Source organism: Gymnogyps californianus, chromosome 20 (genome assembly GCF_018139145.2).
Source record: "Gymnogyps californianus isolate 813 chromosome 20, ASM1813914v2, whole genome shotgun sequence".
NCBI lineage: Eukaryota > Metazoa > Chordata > Aves > Accipitriformes > Cathartidae > Gymnogyps > Gymnogyps californianus.
This window is the reverse complement of record NC_059490.1, coordinates 8635550-8655835: the sequence shown is the minus strand read 5'-3', so window position 1 is coordinate 8655835 and position 20286 is coordinate 8635550. Positions and strand designations below refer to the sequence as shown.

The following is a 20286-nucleotide window of genomic DNA, read 5'->3' as shown; positions in this document are numbered from 1 at the left end:
TGATTCTATTAACACCAGTTGTATTTTTTTTAATTCTAAAAACTTCCTACCACTGGGACTGGGATTCAAAACCAGCACTGGGCAGTGAGGCCAAAACACACTCAGAGCAGACGCCTGCAAAAGATTCCAAGGGAAATAAGTTATGTGGGTTTTATAACAAAAATAAAATAAAATCCAACTTTTATAAACAACAACAACAAAAAAGGCAGCTGCCCTAGGAGACAGTGCTGCAAACACCCTTTGCAGATAATTCAAGACCTGTCCGGATCTGAGGCTTCCTCGATTCCCCGTGCCAGTCGGTGCGTGCAGCAAGGTGAAAGGCAAACGCGAACCCCGAGCAGGCAGCAGCAGCCGCCTCCTCCCATCCTCGGGGCTGGCAGGGAAGGGGCTGCCTTGCCCTGATTCACAAGCCAGAGCCACGCCAGCTCCCGCGCTGGGCACCGGCTCTCCTGTGGCAGCGGAAAGGAAACTCTCCATCCGTCCCCTGCCACACCACCAGCTTCAGGGAGCTGCAGGCAGGGTGGGACGAGTCCCTGGGCTTTCACTGCTCCGCTTCTGCTATCGCTGCTCTCTCCAGACAAGGACACGGTGGGCTAAAGCTGGATGACCAACTGGATTTACAGAAAGCCCCAGCTTCCCTTCTTCTTGTGGGCTAAAGTCAGCCTTATACCATAAACTTATTTTTTTCCTAAGTAATTTTTTTGTAGCTGACTCACACGGAGCTTCTGCCAGGAATTTTTATAATTAGTGAATTAGAGCAAGGTTTTGCCTGTGCATGCCTGACAACATCTGCTGATTTAAGCGAGCTGTGTTCAAAACCTTGCACAGCCCTGGAGAAGCATGGCTGAGTGCAGCCCTTCCTCCCAACAGCACAGCTGATGGGGCTCTTTCTTGCCAAGCTGGTATAAAACATGCAGCTTCTCCTGCAGAGAGCTTTGCAGCTCCTAATCCATGTTTTGAGGGGAAGGAGACAAGCTGGAACAAAGTCCAAATGGTACTGGGCAAGGGAGAGGGATGCTAGCTGCCTCTCGACTTTGCAAACCTCTTGCTGGAGCATCCCTGTGACAGCATCCGCAGCTATGCGCCTCTCCAAGCTGCATAGTTGCAAAGCCATCGTGCGTCACATCTTCCTTAGAGACAGACGACGGTATAGAGTTCCATAAAACCACAGAAAAAATAACTTCCTCAACCTCTTTCTTCGACCGACGCAGGAGCTATTTTGCAAGTGAGGCTCCAACACACAACAGTGGTCCAACCTAAAGATCAAACGCAACCCACGTGCAGATAAGCCAAAAGCAGCTATCTGGCGTTAGCAGCCTAAACTACACACAAGGTCCTTCCTGGATGATCCAAAAACCTCCCACTTTCTGCTACAGGTCAGAAATGCAAACGAATTACCACCTTCAGAATCAAGCTGTTCAGCCTCCTCCCTGTAAGGTTTCTTACAGAGCGATGCTTGTACCCTCTGCACATAACTCCTTACTCGCCCAGTCCTGTAATTTATACCATATTACATCTGAAGGGCTGCATTAAGAAAATATTACAGTTGCCAAGCCCTGAAAAGCTAGGATGTGCTGGAAATAAGTTTTCCCTGTAGCTTTAATCTGGTCCACTTGCGTAGGGTCTTTACAGCATGGCCACATACCATGTGTGCATACAGTCCTGACGCAGTTAGTACCGAGAATAGAAGATGCTCAACAAGCGAGGAATTATTCAGTTTTGGTTTTCGACTGGTTGTTCATGTGCAGCACTCAGCCCTCTTCACTTCACACTTTTCACGTGCTGCTCCAAGGCAAAAATGAAGGCGTCTCGCCACTGCAGACTGGGATACTTCTCAAACGATCGTGGATTTATTTTCAGAAAATCCTAGAGGGCTATGTTCACAACACCTCCGGTTTATAGCCAAACAAAAGAGGTACTGAGAAGCTCTGGGCATCCAGTTCCAGAACCAGCCTACAGCTCCCTTTTTAAAAAATAAATAGCACTGAGCAGCATTTTAAATGTTTGACGTACAACTTCCCATGAGATCATCTGCAGCAGGAGCACTCGGCACTGCTGCAACTCAACCCTCAGCCTGGGGACCCAGGAAATCAAGTCCCTCGTTGTGCATGAAAAGCAATTTACCCGGCGCCATACATGAGCCCTGCGGCAGAAGCAGAGCAGGAATCCCGTCTCCTCAACCATCACTTCACCCTTGCTATTTTTCCATGACTTGCCTCACTCCCTCCCCTCCAAATCCTGCACCGTGCAGGGCAGAGGTCCTACACACACAACCCCATCCTTCACGGGGCCGCCTCGACCGCCCTCCCTGAGCAGCGAGGGCAGGGGTGCCACGGAAAAAAACCCCCAAGTAATCCCATAATTAGAAACTGCATCGTAACGCATACAGGGGGCTGAATTAAGGTTGCAGAGGAATACTGTAAATTGGATGCACATTTCTTGTTCCATTTTACTGCCTTTTTTTTTTGCCTTCCCCCTTATTTGGCTTTGGCTGCACTTCAGATTAAGCTCCTAATAAGGGCTGGAGTTGGACGAGATTTTTCAGCCCATCAGATTGCAGCCTTCCAAGCCATTGAAATGAGATTCAAGCTGAACTTGAATTTTCAATAGTTTGGCCTAAAGGCAAGGGTGTTAACAACAGACCTGCCAACACCTTCTCTATGAGAAATGTCTGAAAACATGTCTGCACATCGAATACTGCTCAGGCTCTGGTAGACAAAAGCCACAAAGCTAACATCTCAAATCCACCGCTAACTTGCTCGGCCGGTTCTCCTGTCAGTAAAGCTCATACATTTTCTCTGAAAATCCAGCAAACCTCTATATTCTCTCTAGGAAAACGGGTTTTCCCCCAGCAACCCTAAAACCTGTTGTAGTTTCATTATGACAAGGCAAGGCAGAGGATAAGGAGAGGTCATGTAAATCAGGTGGACATATAGGAAGCAGACACACACCAGTTCATCCAAGAGTCTACTTAAATGATACACATCACCAAGATTAAAGATATCACGCCGACATGCATGGAGGAGCAACCAGAAAACAGTCTGTCCTGTAGCCAGCTCCTCCTACAAGCAGCAGAAAGCTATGCTTGGGCTTTCTTTTCCTTCCTAAAAGTATTTCTCTTTTTTTGTTTCTTTGGTTTTTTCAGTTATAACAAACTATTTTTTTTTAATCTACACACTATGATTATGTAAAAGAGTTAGCCCGAACCCTAAAAGCAAGGAAGATAGGATAAAACTGGAACACATCCCCAGTGCCAGAGGAAGCAGACTGCGCCCGAGCAGAGGGCACGGCTGCGGGAAGCAGGAGGCTGGGTTTCCTCTCCCGTCTCGCCCACCTTGGTAACTGCATCCCGTGTTACGGTACCCAGCAGAGCACAACAGCCAGCGAAGGCAGGACCTGCCACGCGCTCCAGCCCGGGCAGACCCCAAACCACCCCGGTTTTGAAGCTGCCCTTGCCCCAAGATTTTTTTTTTAGCTAAAACCTCTGACTTCAGCAGTCTTTACTAAAATAAAAATGTCATGCTACGAGTCTCTCAGAAGTCCTTAGGCCACTCCTGCCTAAATGTACGAACCTAAAGCACATCACACAGGTGAGCCTTTCACCTTCAGATCGCTGCATTGGTGGAGGAGGGCTTTAACCGAGACCTCTGCCGATACCCTGAACAGGCTTTGGTTTGGGTTTTTTTAAATGTTGAAGTGTATTTTCTTGAGGACACGAATGCTTCAGCTTCCCTGCCACTAAAATCTTTTCTACTTTGCATTTCTAGCATGGTGGGTCTGAAGAGCAGCCATGGCTGTCCACTCTTTCCAGCGCTGGAGGCAGCAGGTCAGTGCAGGGAAGGCACTCCCCTCCCTTTGATAACAAACGATAGAGAAAAGGAACGATGGTTTCTTGAACTGCATCCAAGGGAAAATAACCCTGCTAGAGTGCCTGGCAGGGCATCAACAGCAATGGAAATTTCAGCTTTCAAAGAACAGAAATAAGACTGAAGAAGGGGGTGGGGAGATCCTGCAGGAGCCGAGGTGCTACTAATCCCATGGATTGTTTTACAAACTCCCGCTTCTCTCCAATGAAATTATATCCTCTGCAGAAAAATCATCTGGCTCCAACCTTTTTGGTAAGCGAAGCGTAAACAGAATGGAAAAGAGCTCATACCTGAGCAGAAATCGGGCTCGGACGGGCTGCGACAGGCAGGAGAGCAGAGGGACGGCAGCCAGACCACTGGGATTTTGCTCTTTTCTTTGGGCGGCTGCTGCGGGATCACTGAACCCCACCGAGCAAACAAGGCTCTTCCAACACAACAGGCGAGCACTGGCCGAGGCGGCACGGTGCCTTCTCCTCGCTGCGAGGGGAAGGAGAGTAGGGGGGGAGAAGAGCATGGCGATTCCTGCAAAAAGGTCTGGACTTGATTAAACTTATTTTCTTTAGTAACATTTAGTTAACCAAGGAGAGAAAACCCCTGTGGTGTTCTTCAGCGGCTCTTCACAGGGAAGCTGGAGTGAGACTCTTCATTCGCCCGATTAGCTGAACAACAGGCTCTGCGCTGCAGCAGGCACTGCTCCCTTCGATATCCATTTCTCTGTCGGTAGGTGCTTTTACCAGCAGAAACAAGAAATACTGAAAACGTGCGAGTAAATGGCAGTTCTCAACTTTGAAATCAGAAGGTGTCTGGCAGCTCTGTGTCAGCGTGACGTACCCTCCAGGGGAATTACACCCTGGTTCGTATAGCTTGAAGCTCTGAACGAAGCAAATGCTGTTGGTAATGGTGGAAAAAAACAAAACAAAATTGCAAAAAAAGTGATTGCCCAAGCTCACGTGAGACAGGGCTTCTCCTCTTCTACCTCTGTGGCACAGTGTCTAATTTGCTCAGCTACAGAACAAGTTCCATTTCTTTTTACAAGGTTCACATTCTCAGCATCCCTCTGACGACGAGCCCATGCAACAACACCCCACGCGTCACTGGTGGGCTCTGTCCGGTCTTCAACTACTGCGAGGCTGATTGTAATTATTTAACAAGTGGAGGAAAACAGCAGGCACGGTTTGCCTTCGCCCCTCATTTGTATGTCACTAAGCGGCTGTAGGCAGCACAGGCAAAGCACCATCCTGTGCACAAGCTGCCTGGAGCCCGGCACCGTCTCACCGGCTGCAGAGGTTCAGAGCAAACATCCACACGGATGATGATTCACATACACACAGCGATGCCTTTTCAGTGCCAGCATGTGTTTTTGCACAAGGTTGATTTATCCTCAGGGCCAGCAAACACCATGTGAGAAGCGCACACAGAACAGCAAAGGCAAGACACAATCTGTAACTACGCTAATTGCTAGAGTAATTAAAAAGTAAAAGACCAAACTAAATACCAGAAGTCTGAGCATCAGCAAAGAACCACTTTCCTTCCTGGGAGCCGCCTCTCACAAATGACTTTCCCTACCAAGAGCCACCCGTGCTGAGCCACCTCCATGGGCCTGGGCAGCCATTTGAGCAGATGACCAAAAAATGTCAGGAATTTTTTTTTTTGAATAGATTTGACCTTACTTTCTCTTCAGTGTGGCAAGATGAAAAGACATTCCTATTAAGCAATTGAGTTTTCCCCACAACAGACACAAGCGGGCACGTTCTGAGCGTTCGGTATTTCAATCCCAATTAAGGAAAATAGTAATTGCTGCACCTAAGGGTTTCTCAGCTCCCTAAGAGGAAACACTTTATACATACACAGATTTTCCTAGCTTTACCACTGCATACTTAAGACGTGGATTGAGGGATGAATCACAACTTCAAATTCTTCACTACTAAGCTCAGCAATCAACAGTGCCACTTTCCGGCAAAGAAACCCTAAAAATCCCTGATCTTCACCCGTGATGTCATCTGCAAACAGCGACGCGATTTATGTCCCGTGGGGCACTCCTGTCCCGTGACTCCTTCACTGCGGGAGGTGCTGGGGCAAGGAGGGATCTGCCTGTGCCTGGCACATCTCCGCCACGGAAGCGGCTGGATAATAGGATTTGTTCTGGATAATCCCCGCGCAGGCTCTCAGCAGCCGAGGGGAGGAAGCAGCCAGAGATGCACTCAGCCAGAGATGGCAGCCACTGCAGGTAACCAGCTTTTATACAACTTCTTCTCCCCCAGCCACGTGCCAGGTGTAATCATGTCTCCACTTTCAAACCCCGAGAAGAAAAGGCAGCATCATGAAGACAGAAAGGAGGTGCGTGAACTCTGAGCACTGACATCAGGGCGACGGGCATCCCTGTAACCCAGCAGGCAGATGCCCGGCCCCAAATTTTCAGCGTGTTTTAATGCTGGTTTAACTTGTCGACACAATCCGGTCAGTCGGTTTGGGACAGCGACCTAATCCAAGTGACAAACTTCTGCCCGTTTGCTTTGGTCCTCTCTCCTCCGAGCAGCCTAGCACATACCAGCTGCATGAGCTTGGCTGGAATAAATGCTTTTGCATAAAGGAGGTGAAGTTCTCGAATCTCAGCATGAAGGCCAGCAGCACACCTTCACATCACCCGGACAGACCTCCAGCTGCTGCTGAGAAGAGACGGGCAACTGTGGCAGCCGCAGGGAAGTCAAGCATGGCCAGGGCTCCTGCCAAGCCACCGGGCAGAAGCAGCCAAAAGGACAAAACTACGGACTAGCCGCTGGCAGGGAACAGCTCTGCAAGCTCGTGGCCGCGCAAAGAGCATCACCTCATGCAGGGCACAGCCATGGAGGAGGTCTCCGTTTGCCTTCCCCTTCCAGATCCCAAACCTCTGTGCCCGCAAGGCAGGAGGGATCTCCGCCAGCCTGGCTTGTCACTGCGCGCGAGGCACCCACCCTCTCCCCACGGTGTGAGGGGGACGTTTCCTTAGATAACCAACTGTAGGGCAAGGACCATCTCTTTCTTGTGCGGTTGTCTGAACAGGACCCAGCACAACAGACCCTGAGCCACCAGCGGGGCTGTAAACTCTGCCTGGGGTTATTATTTTAATAATTAGAAGGACGGCCACAGACAGAGGTGGTATTTGGTGGCCTCTTAATCTAGAGAGTTACTGGGGTTTATGCAGATGACTCTACTTTTTCAGCTGTGAAGACTGCAGCAAATCCTCATGGAGACGAACATCAAAAAGAGGACGCTGGATGCGGGCCAACACAGGGCAGCCGCTCCGCCAGCCCGAGCCAAAAAGCAACACAAAACATGCAGGGCTCACAGGGCGTTTCATTTTTAAAACGGAGTAAAATCTGGAACCTTCCTGCAATTCAAAGCCGGGCTGTCTGGAGCAAAGTGACTTCCCAGGGGAGACACAACTGCCCGCTCCAGCCTGGTCCTTGTGCCTCTCTCCATCCCTCCCTCCACTCCTCCCACACTCACCGTCCCTCTGCGAGACAGCTCTTCCCAACCTCGAAGGCTCTCCCCAACCTACCACACCACCATCTTTCCACATCAAGAGCCACTGGCCCCATGCAGCCGGCACGGATGTGCCTGCAGGGAAAGGCAGGGATAGCCACCTACCCTTTTGCTTCACAAGGTGGCAATTAACTGGCTTGAAAACTGCCTCTCTAGGCAAAAACCCATCCTGGGAGCAACCGGGGCAGCAGACATCTACTTTGTGCACCACCTAAGTGATAAACACCTTCTGCCAAGTGGGGCCCTGGATGCTCCTGTCACACACAATAATTAAACCATCAGTCAGGAGACACAGCGAATTAACGCAGATGGAGGTGGATAAGGGAATGAAATCGTTCCACTTGAATCCCCACAGCTAAACAAAACCTAAAACGGGTCAGATCTAATGAGGAAAAAAGTGAAAGACTTATAAAGATTCAAGAAATCTCATTTAACAGTCAGCTTTCCCAGCATTTGCCAGGAAAGCAGAAAACCGAAGACAGAGAGCACCCAAGTGTGCACCGAGCCAGGATCAGGCTCACAAGAGGACAGAAAGGCACGGAGGGCATCGCTGTGCCGGCAGGCAGGAGCACGCACAGGGCACTCCTTTCTTGACCATCAAGAAAGCATTGCAATAGAGGTGGCCTGTGGGTCTTTGAAGACAAGCGGGAGGCAAAATTGCTGGTACAGCAGCCCACAGCTTTTTCCTTTCCTTTAGAAAAGAAGGGAGTCAAAGCTGTGCCATACGTTAGCACTTAAGTAGTCCCTGCCCTCAGTTTCCCACCATCTGTACTACTCTCTTAAACTCCCCTACTCATTTAATTTATTGCTGTGCGTCTCCGCCAAAATCAAAGACCTAAATATCAGTAATCTTGGTGGGAGGCATCCAGCTGCTATGACCCATTGTAGGAATAAAACGTATTTGTGCAAACTTGCACTGAGAAAGCCAGGCAGCAAATCTTCCTAGGAAAAACTTCCCATGCTTTCAGATTAGCAGATCAAGCTGCAGGCATTAAGACCTTTCCCCTTCTACATCTGTGAAATCCAGCGCTTAGGACACAAAAATGGGTCTTTTCTAACCCTGGAACAAACCGATTTTGGAAGCACACGGCACGACGGCGGCAGCAGCAGGGGGCAATGGCTGCGGCTGATGCGGTGGCGGGCAGAGAAGCAGAGCACGACCAGGGGCTCAAGTTCACGTGCTGTGTGGGGCTGGTGAGACAGGGCTGCTCCCGGGGGACTGGGACCGGGAAATCACGGCCGTGTCAGCTGCAGAGCCCTGCTCTGGTCACGCATCCAGCCCCCAGACCCCTCTTGCCTGTTTCCCTGCCCATCGGACAGAAGACAGCAGGACTTCCCTAATGCATGCAGCTATTTGCAAAGCTCCCGAGCACAGAGATTACAGGGCAGAGCTCATTATAAGCAGCCTGTAATGTAACAGCAATGCGGCCTCTGTCCTATAGCCACAAACCTGAATTAAAAAGGGACCACCCTGAAAAATAAGCTTGTAGAGTCATCAACCTCTCAGAGGGAAATAAGCCTAGCTCCCTGCCCTCTTAAAACACCAGATATCAGTTGATAACAGAAGTGCATTCCTGCAAGCTAAACACCCAGGCAGTACTTGCAAGGCAGGATTTGTAGCCTGGTGCCCTTCGATTTGCTCTGAGAGTGACAGAACAGTAGTCAGAAGAACTTGAGGGGGGGAGAACATTTCTAAATCCCTGGTGACCTGCCTGATGCCGAAGTCCCATCAGACCCAAGTATGTGCACAAGGACCGCAGCGCTGCTGCTGCCGCCCAGACCCCGGGCTGTATTTGGAGGGGGGAACGGAGGGGCTGGAGGTCCCTCGGTGGGGCTGGGGGCACCACGGGCCCCAGCAGCTCTTGGACTCACTTGTTTCTCAGGGGCTGAAACAGTCGCACAAAGGAGGTTTCACCTGCTTCACAGCTCCGACAGCAAACCTGGAAATTGTTTTCTCCTTCCCGCGCCATCACACAGCTTGGTTCATTTGAAACCTGTTTTACCCTTGCTGTCTTCCTCCCGGCTCAGTTCAAGTTGTCTTATTGCTGCACACAACAGCAGCAGCCAAGCAAAGAGAGGACAAACTGGGACCCATGGTGCATCCGCGACCCCCAGCGAGGGCCAGGCAAGTGGATGCTGAACTGCAAACGCAACAGGGCAGCCCACAACCAAAACTCTCCATGCACACCTCCAGCCCAGCGTGCAATCTTTTAACTAGCAGTGAGCAGGACGGGATGGAGCCGAGATCCCTGGCAACACTAGTAAAATCACTGTGTTTCTCCTTTTTTTGGGAGAAGCAGAATAATCCTTTCGAACTATCAAAGTGGGGGAGAACCAACATCTGTTCAGATTCAGCTGCTTGGGTCTCACTGTTTTAGCTCCAACTCTTTCCTGACGGGTGGGAAAGCTCTCTAGCTTTTATTCAAAGGCATTGCCCTTATACAGGGCCTTTCAGCAGAGGATCGCAGAGCACCTTACAGACATTTAATTAAAACTTACAGCCCGCCCCAGTGAGGGAGGGATTATAAACAGGTCCCCGGCTCAAACAGCAGCTCACCAGCACAAGCTTCTCTTTCTCCCGTACAACCCAGGCGTTCAGCTCAGTTGCAAGAGCACAGCAGTCCCAGCCTCACCGAGCTACTAAATACGCCCCAAACAGTACGAAGCCTTTGAAGAGCCATCAGAGCAGCGGGGAGAGTCCGGGAGCACGCTCCAACAGGACGGGATGGGTGGGCAGGGGCTCCTCTCCACCAACCGAGCCACAGCAAGGAGACAGGTTCAGCTTGTGCAGGAGACAGAAAACCGTGGTTTGTTACCCCTCCAATTTAAATACTATGCATTTCCAAAGCATGGCATTACTGGGGACGAATTAATCCACCTAACAGCCCTGGGAGGTCGTTAAAATGGAAAACCACTTTTTTTCTTCCCCCCTGCTTACCTATGGGGTAAGACTTTTGCTGGTTGAATTACATCTATTTAAACGAAAGTAAGTTCAGACATCTGCCTTTGCAGTGTCAGCTGCGAGAAATGAGCTAACATCCAGATGCAGTGGCATGTCAGGATTAGCCCAGGCTGGGGCAGGAATGCTTCCATGTATGGAAAAATATTGGAGCAGTGAAACCATAAGCTTGGAGCAGAGCAAAGTGAGAGGCCCTGTCAATGAAGTTGCGGGCTCAGGTTTAGAGGATTTAGCAGCTCAGATCCGCCATAAGATCCTCAGCGCGTATTACAATAAATTTCACACTTTTTCCAAAAGGGACTCCCAGAGCAATGCTGTGAGTTGTGAGGGTGAGATCCTACACCCATCTGTTTGCTCTGGAAGCGGGGCTCGGACCGCTGGGTACCATTAACGCTCCCCACGCTGGGCACAGGCACGGGCATTGATGGAGAGGTTCTGGCGAGTACAAGGATGCTGCTTGCACTCGCCTGCCCGCCCATCCCTCAGCTGCTGCCTTCTGCACAGCAGGATTTATAAAAGCCAACTCGGAGCTGGCACGCGGGACGAAGCAGTGGCAGTTCAAAAGAAAACGCTTGCCTGAATCAGCGCGGCTGGGGAGTTGGCGCACGCTTCTGCCAACACCACGGCAAGGGCAGCGACTGCCGAGGCACAGGGTGAGAGCCGGGGCAGTATTCTCTTCAACCAGCCCGGCACAAATCAAGAGGGCTCATTTGTCAGCATCCTGAGTTAACGCTAATGAAGTAATGGCTATGACTTCATCTCTCCAGTGGGAATCTCTTGGGAACGAGGGAGAACTAGAATTTCTCTCTCCAGCTCGCTCAAGCAGTTGCAATTCATTTCAGTTGCCTTCTACTCTCTTCTGCAAACATTACCTAATTCTCACCCAGATTCTTAAATCCTTGCACTGAAACATAAAACAATGGTCCCTTCTCAGCTGTCAAAGCCCAGCCTCGCAGAGATCCCTCCCGGCGGGATCTGACCCCTTGCACTGGCTGCCACCCTCTCCCCGGGGGCCAGCCACACCAAGTCCCCACTCGCATCTGAGGATGCCACCAGCTACTTTTTATGCCTCAGACATGAAATAAAAATCTGGTAACTCTTGGCAAATTCATTTTAAATAGGGACCTTTGCACCTTTTCTCCATTAAAATATTTTAAAGTCGGGTTGGATTTAGCCACAGTTGCAAAGACAGACAAAATGTTGCAGGAGGACCCTGGAGTTTCTCTCGGTGGCTGGGCAGGACAGCTTCAACTGCTGCAGATCTTCACGGGTGCAAAATACACACAGCAACCGCTCACACCACCCCTGCTGCTACAGCGCTTTGTCTGCCTGAAGAGGCTGTCGCACCTTGCCCCCAGCAGCACCGGGTAGCCCCGCTGCCTTCCTCATTACAAGCCTTCGGCTTCCAGGTTTGCTCTGCCCTGGGTTTGCTTCCCTGCGACCCCGCTGAAGACGCCCTCCCTCCCGTGCACCGTTCCTGGTCCCGGCAGTTACGATGGCACCTATCATTTGAAGCGCATCCTTTACGGAGCAGATTCTCCCCAGCATTTAGGCTCTGCGCCCAGCGCTCACCTCCCTGCTCGGGCAGGGAGCCAGCACCCCTGCGCTCCCTCGTGCCTTGTCAGGGGCTCCCATCGCTTTGAGGCCAGAGGGGCTTGCTGGGCTCCAAGCAGGGGGCTGATCAGATTGCAAAAGCTCAGCTAACGCCCTGACGCAACCGAAGCAGTCAGTCACTCGCACTAAATAAAGACCGCAAATTCTTTACATATTAATTGTTGGTTGCAATTGTTCGCGGTGTTGAAAGACAGACGTGAGAGTATGCAGAAACCATTCCTGCATCTTTTTAGTTCCGCCCTTCCACTAATTGTGCGTACTCTAAGCCAAATCAGTAAGACACTACATTTTCTTTGGAAAACTGAGATGATGAAAATGCAATCAGCTATCGTACAAGATGCTCATGTTGTAATCTGAAATACTTGTACAATTCGCTTTCCCACGAGAGAATTTAATATGTCTATTTGCTTACTTGTCAACTCACCCCGCTCCCAGTTTCTCCACTGGCCATGTCTTTACCTTACGACATACAGATGTAACTCTAATTGTGTTTTTTGCCTACAGAGCACCAGCAGAGAGGCAGCGGTTCCAGCCAGCACAGAGGAAGCTGCCCTGCAGAGGTACGTCAAGGCAGCGCCGGGGGAAAGCCCTCTCCCCAGCTGAACACCCCCGGGCCCCCAGCCAGGGCTCCTACCCTGGAAACGGAGGGGAATTAATGTGCACAAAGCCCAAGTCCTAATGAATCCAAGCACCCTCCCCAGGCTGGCATTACTCCCCCCCTTTCCTGATCATTATTATGTGGAGATGGCATGAGCACAAAGTGATCTGTCTAGAAAAATGTTTCAAATCTATCGTGTATTACACTGTGATGTGCCATGGAACCAGTTTAGAGAATGCACACAGCTATGAAGTCGTAATTATTCAGTATTCAACCCAGCCTGAAAGCTCAGGAGTCAGCTTGTTATTTGCTGAAAGCTGGGGGCCTGAAATTATCCATGAATAGTTCAAAGCTGCAGTTAATTCAACATCTCTACTTTCAAAAGCATAAAAATCACAGATTCCTGGAGTGTGTAAGCTTTTTAAAAATGACAAACTACTAACTGTCAAATCAAAGCAGCAAACAGAAATCCACATGGCTGATAAGACAAATAATTGCATTTTAAAGAGTAATTAAATATCACTTTGGAATATTTTGCTTGGAACTTGTTCCCTGATAAAAAACTGGGAGGGGAAGGAGGAGGAGGAAGAAGCAATCTGCACACACCAACAAGCTTCTCACCAAGCAAATGCTCAGGCAAATGCTGCTCAAACTTGTTTTCTTGAATTCAGAGCTCAGCCCGCTCTATCACAGCCTCCCATACCCTCTCAGTTTCCCTATATCCCTACATTTCACATCAAAACTCTAGCAATAAGGAGCAGATGATCCCTATGTTCAATCTGGCTTGTTGGGGAGGAGGGTACGTGGGGCTGGGGCAAGAATCCCCCTGGTCTGATCACCAAGAAGTGCAATATCTTCTGACTTGACTTAGATTAAAACCATACCCCAACTTCCATGCTGGGAGCATTGCTGAAAAAAACAGGAATGCAAAACAGAGAGCTCTACCCAGATGCAATTCAGAAGTGAAACCCTACCCCAGTTGCATGAGCTAACCCTACCATACACCGCTTTGAAACATTAAAAGTATGTCCACAAGAAAGGATCAAAAAACTCCAACTTCAAAACTCCCTGGACTCTCTCAAAACCTGTACCTGCGAACAATGAACTCACAATGAATTTCACACAAACTTTCTCAGTACAAAGAAATATCTATGAGCAATGGTACAAAAGGATCGTTTCGAGTATTAAACAAGGAGACAGCTTACTGCATTTCAAACTAAAATGTGATCAAACCGCTCGAAGCAGCCAACACGGAAAGGCAATGCAAACCTGATGCCAGTTTTTGGGACAGGACTTGCCCGGTCTAAGACTCAAGTGCTATCACTCGGTGTGATCAGCAAAAGCTCCCATTGCTTCTCCCCACCACGGAGCCAGGAGGATTTGATAATGGAAAGATGTCCAAGGACTTCCAGGGCAGGCCCTCAAACATGGGCAATTACCGACTGAAGGATGCAACACAACAAACAACACAGCAGATGACACATCAGCAAGACATTTAAAATACTAATTCTCCCCCAGGGAAAGCGCTCGGGCAGGCCACAGTTTGGATATACGGGGAAATCCAACCTCCAAGGACGCCAGCGATGTTTTTGCAACTATTGCAGGACCAGGACACAGCCCCCAGACTTGCCGTTTACCAACAGCAGCGAATGCTTACGGGGATTTCACTGAAGGATTAGGGTCCTGGCATGAGAGACGACTGCTAATTGTATGGAGGATCACTGCAAAGCTGTACAAAACATACTCAGACATAATTTGGAAAAGTGGCATCAACAACAAGAATTAGAGAATGTTTTGGCTTCGATGTCATCTGCTCAATGTGGAAATACTGAATAGCTTATTCCTCAGTCATGATTGAAGTTCACCGTTGTACTTCTCCAAAATCACACAGAAAAACGCTCCGTCGTTTTGCACTTTCTTTTGCAAAGCTGTTACATGTTCAGGTCCTAAAAGAATGCATTTTTGGAGAAGAACTGTGCACTGATTACTTTAAAAAGTAAAGTTGCTTTGCTTAGTTCTGCAACCTGAGAGTAACAAATGAAATTGTCAACCATGCATTTTTAAATGAACATTTTCATTTCAACATCTGGATTAAGATGCCACAATGAAAAACAGCACACAGGCTTCTCTCTGCTCCTTTCATACATCGCCCATTCTTATGTTTCAGAACCAGCAAGTTTCAAAGCAAACAAAGAATCAGTTGGTGCTGCTAATGCCTTGCTTTTTACTCAATAGCCTTATGTCATGAAAAGACCATATTTTTTGAATCTACATCCCTGTGAGCCAAAGATTTCATATACATTCCCACCCTAGAAATACAAAGTCAGGAATACAGCTGAAAGTGATTACCTAGATATTTTTATATGATGAAACTCAAAAGCTGCCTCAAGTGATTTACAAAATTTTCTGTTAGACAAATCCCACATCTGTGCTGACCACTTGCCTCCCAGATCTCAGCAGATGGCAATTTCAAACAGAAAAGTTATGAGTCCCTGAAAATCAGGGTGTATCATAAACTGTAATCAAGGGTTTGAGGGGTTCCCCCCCAAAAAAAATTGTGTACAGTCTAATTTAATGACATATTTAACTCCTCCCCACCACTTCTTGCACAAACTCTACCTACAAAACCAGTACCCAGTGTCTTATTAGGAAAGGCTCCCACAGCAGACGATCTTTTTAAGCAGAGGGAAAGAAAATGCCCTTTTCTTGGGAAGGTGGGGGGGAAGAGAGAACACAATTTAAAAAAAAAAAAAAAAAAGAGTGGGTATTTGTTGTAAAAGACTTCACAGAGATATCTGCAAACAAGCAAGAGGTTTGTCACATGCTAGCCATCGATCTTAAGACCATCGTTTTATTTGCGGTGCTGAGGAAGATGCACTCCCAGCACAGAAGGGCTGTTCTGTCCACGTCCAACTCAGATCACCTACCACAGCAGTCAAGCCACTAAAACAACAAAATCCAAAACTACCAACTTGCTCCTTTCCCCCTCCTTAGGGTGGGACAGAACAGACATCTTCTTCACACGTGGAGAAAGATGACGTGCTTCTGCCACACAATTCGGCAAAAGACACATTTCATGTGAACATGGGAGAAAATACATAGAGCAGGGTATACAAATCCAACTTTTAACATAAAGGAAAACCACTCTGTCCCAACCGAAGCATATTTACCAGCGCGAGCAAAGGGAGATCCTCAAACTGTTTTCAGATACTTGACTGAATAATCACAGAAACATAATCAACATGTTTTGCATTTATTTAAAACCAGAGCAGAAGTATTCCAGCTCCAGTGGAAATGGGTTTGCCTTCCCAAGAAGAATCTGGGCAGCACTCAAGCAGATGCATAAATACAGCGGAAAGCAAACACAAAACAAGAGGCAAAGCAAAGACCCTACACCACTGCGGCGCTGCGTGGATGCACCAAGTAAGCGTAAGTAGAAAAGTCAAGATTAAAAGGAATGAGGAAGACGACTGGGCCAAGTAAGTAACAAGTAAAAACAAAAGCAAAGGCAAATAAACAACAGCAAAAGATAAACCGCTTCTTTCCCCGTGCAGACCCGCTTGCAGCCTTTTCTCCTCCAGCTCCCTGACCCTCTTTTCTCCCACTCCTATGTGGATCCATGTGAGAGGACCCACTCAACGGAGAATGTGGCCAATTTTTTTTTTTTTTTTTTAGCAGAAATGACCAAGATGTCCCACAGCAACACAGCACAGCCGGACAGCACGCTCCTGCTCTCCTCCAAAAGCCTGCGTGTCATAAGCCCTCGAAGGGCACCTGAATTCACCCTGAGTGTAGGTGGACTCTGCAGCAGGGATGGTCCGGAGCTCACCAGAAGTCTGGGATGCTCCCAACAGCGGGGAGGGTGCTGCCCTGTCATGGGTTCTGGCGGACATTAGGGCACGTAGACAGATGTGGGCTGTTTACATTACCGAGGTTCTCATAGCCATCAGGAATTAAAGCCGTTATTAAATCAACCCTCCAGAACTTGAGCAGATGTTCGTGCAAACAGATAACAACAGGGTGATGTTAAACCAAAACCCCAAACGAAACAAAGACACGGAGCAACATCTCTCCCCCATGTTCTGCTCAGCAACGCCAGGCATTATCGGAAAACAAATCAATTATCAACAGCTACTTATAGCTATCCGAATCCGGGGCTGAACAGCTTAATTGAGGGATGTGTATCACAAGTTAAAGGCCTCCAATCTCATTTGGCACGTTACGGTTTTGCTCTTGAAAAAAACCCAATAATACGGCTGGCTGTGGCTCAGACGGAGGCACAATGCCATCCTCATTAATCAAAGGCTTTCCCCACGTCCAGATGTTTGCTGACTTGTACTGCTTTCTTTTATTACCGGTTTGGAGACAGAAATTGCTATATGCTAAAGTTACTCAAATTCAACTGGTTGTTGCAAGACGCACAGGCTGTTATGTCCTTGGGAACTGCACCCCGGCATTATTGAGTTACTGAGGCATTCAATGAAGACTGGCTGTTTTCTTTGACAACTCATACTACTTTCACCAATAACCATGAGAGTAAGAAGCTGTTTTACTTTTAGGACTGTGGGAATTTTACTGCAAGCCCAGAAAGGAGCCTGGTTTTTAAGACCTATCAACATTTGATGCCCAGGGTTTGGAAGAAGGAGAAATGTAAAAAAAAAAGCAGAGTATGCCAGAGAAAGACAATGCGCACACTGATAAATGTTTCAGCAGGAAACCAGGACCGTAATAGCCATATTATTCAATAATTCTGAGCAACAAAAGTGACACTCCAGCCAATATGGGACAGGAAGCCATCTCTCCCCAAAGCTTTCACGACCTCAGTAGAGAAAGTAACCCACCCACAACGGGAAGCGTTGGCTGGAAGGGATCTCTGGAGGTCTTTGAGCCCTGCAGCCACCAGCACGAGACCCTGCTGGGCACAGCTTCGCCCAGCCAAGCCCTGAAACCTCCAAGGACGGGGGCTCCACAGCCTCCGGGGGCTGAGACTGAGAGCCCAGGGATAAAGGTCAGCTCCCTGCCCGACGTTCCCACCTCTCTCTCTCTCTCTCTATTATCTCGACTCTCTATCTGTAAGATCCCTTTCTTCCCATAAATCTATATAATTCTCTGGGGGTTGTCTCACATGGGGTTTAAGAGTAGCCTTTAGTGCAAAGGAACCATAACTCAAAAGGACTGCCTACGTTTTTCTAATGCTTTTGGTTTTAAACAAATTAAGCCCGCGAGGTACTGAACATATGCTAGACATCCTCAGCTATTGCTGGCATGTTTTTGAAAAATAGAAAGTTTGTGCTTTTCTGCAGAGTCAGGTCATTAACCTGACTATTTAAAAATCAGCCTATTATACAAGGAAACTTCTAACTGCCTGAACTACAGGTTATAAATCTCCTGTTTAGAAATCTGATATCCTGACATAATTGCCCTTATAACTTACAAATAGGCTCTCTGTTATCCATAGATTAAGCTTCCTCCAAAGCCACATCACATCTGCTTAGTTTTGAAAATATACAGCACGAGCTTCAATTACTTTACACTCCGCACAAAAATAATCCTGAATTTAACTCAGGGCTTCTTGGAGTAAGAGTTTAAGACCCCATAATCTTTTTATTTCATGTTTTCTTGCAATCTAATAGATGGAAGTATTGGCCAGCATGTAAAATTAATGCCACCTTCCACTTCTACGATTTCCCAATCATTTAACTACGTTGCAGTGGAATTTTTAAAGCAAATACGGCAAGCAAAAGTCCCACCACCTAAATAATCTGAAATGTTCTGTAAGGAAATGGCCAGATACTAATTGGAACCACAGTCTTTTCACATCCCTGTAGGAAGAGGGTTTGGTTTTAAAGAAACGGGAATTAACTGTAATTTCTGTGAAAGATGAAGCTTCTGTTGCAACTCCCCTTGTTAATGAAACTCATCTCAGACCCCAACCTGTGACCACTCATGCAAGCTCCCAGTTAGAAGCGTCTGGACTTCAAAGGGGCAAACTGGGGGCCCTCAGCAGCGTCACCCAGGTGTGCGGCTTTAAACACGCGAGAGCTTTTGCAGAACTGGGGGCTTAGTGACAAAAACCTGCAGCAAACGAGCAAAAAAGCCAAATCCGGGTTTCAAACCAGCTATGCCTCTTCTCAGCAGAGGGGACATCACACGGCGCGGCCAGACAACAGCCAACTTTTCCTGAAACGACTCCTCTGCCTAACGAGCAGCGCGAAGTGCCGGCAGAAGAGGGTTCAGAGACCCACTCAGGAAGAAGTCATCCCTCTCGTCCCAACACAGCCTCGCAGAGCCCAAACACAGGGGACGCCCGAGGGGGCTCGGCCGCCCCCCGGCCCCGCGGGTACCGGCGTTACCCCAATCCCCGCTGAAGTGGAGAACTTGCCTCACCGAGAGCCGAGCCAACGCCTGCCCGCTGCTTTCAGACCGGCAGCCGCAATCACTCGCCGGAAAGATGTTTAGAAATGGCACTGTGGGGCACCATCTTTTTAATTCTTACTCAATAGCTTCCAGAGATTAGATTTGTAATGAGGTGGTGTTTTTTTTTTAAACTACCAATGTTGCGAGCTTGTTGGGATCTGGAAGCCCAGCCTTTGCCTTCCTGTCCCTCACAGCCTTCCCTGTCTGGGTCGTACAGAGTGCTTTTTGTCTGTTACCTGTCTTTCAGATTAAACTCTTCAGATGAGGGGCTGTAACTTGTAGAGTATCGAACACACCAGCTGCTAAATGAGACGAATAACAAACACCATCCCACAAACTCGCCTGGCAGCTTCGCCAGCAGCTCCCAGACCAGCCGGACTCCAACTCGTTCCTCAACCACCAAATGTCCTCCCACGGCTGGTGGAGGCCACGGCCCCTTTCTGTGCCCGAACCCACGCAGGAGCCCACGGGGACCCCTGTCCACTGCCCGCGCCGAGGCCCGCTCTCCTCAGGCTCAGCGGCGGCCGCCCGAGCGGAGCCGTGGTCCCGGGTTTCGGCTCGGAGGAGCGACTTCTCACACCCCTCGCCTGTTGGCCCCGCTCCTCCGAGGGACCCGTCGAGGCCAGCGGGCACCGTCCGACCGCCCCCCTAAAACCGCGACCCCCCAGGCCGGGGTTACCCCCCTCGCCCCCCACCCGTGGAGGACGGAGCCTGCGGGGTTTTCCCGCCCGCTGCGGCGCGCAGGCCCCGGGAACCGGAGGAGCCGGGCGAGGCGGCGTCGCCCCGCGGGACGGCAGCCGACACCCCCCCCCCTCGGTTCCCCCCGGGAACTTTCTGGAAGGCGCCCACTCCGCGCCACGCGCCCGCCGCCACGCGAGACCCGCCCCGGCGGCGCGGGGGGGGGGGGAACAACACCCGGCCGAGCCCCGCCGCCCCCAGACAAAGCCCGGGGCGCGCCCCCCCACCCCGGCCCCGGCGGCCCGCGGTCTCACCTTGCGGTGCTTGTCGGCGAAGGGCAGCGCCAGCCAGGGCATGGCCCGCACGGCCTCCTGCCACTGCTGCTGCTCCTGCTCGGCCGACACGAAGACGATCTCGAGGCGCTGCCCGCCGGCCGCCGCCGCCTCCCCCCTGAAGCGCCCGTAGAAGGCGGCCAGGCTGGCGCCGAGCTGCGCGCAGGGGCCGCCGAGGCTGCAGCCGAAGTAGAGCCCCACCAACGAGACCCCGCGGGCGGCCAGCGCCGACACGGCCACCTCCTCCCCGTCCGCGGCCACCAGCACCTCGCCCAGCACCTCCGACAGGGCGCCCGCCAT

General features: G+C 49.8%; 1 protein-coding gene across 1 annotated transcript in view; it reads right to left on the bottom strand.

Annotated features, from left to right (window-relative positions):
* The window catches only part of NXN (nucleoredoxin), a 55726-nt gene extending 35440 nt beyond the window's left edge, over nucleotides 1-20286 (bottom strand). The window contains exon 1 of the mRNA XM_050908901.1: nucleotides 19969-20286. Within this exon, the coding sequence (XP_050764858.1) occupies nucleotides 19969-20286 (318 nt within the window). The remainder of the gene's footprint in view (nucleotides 1-19968) is intronic.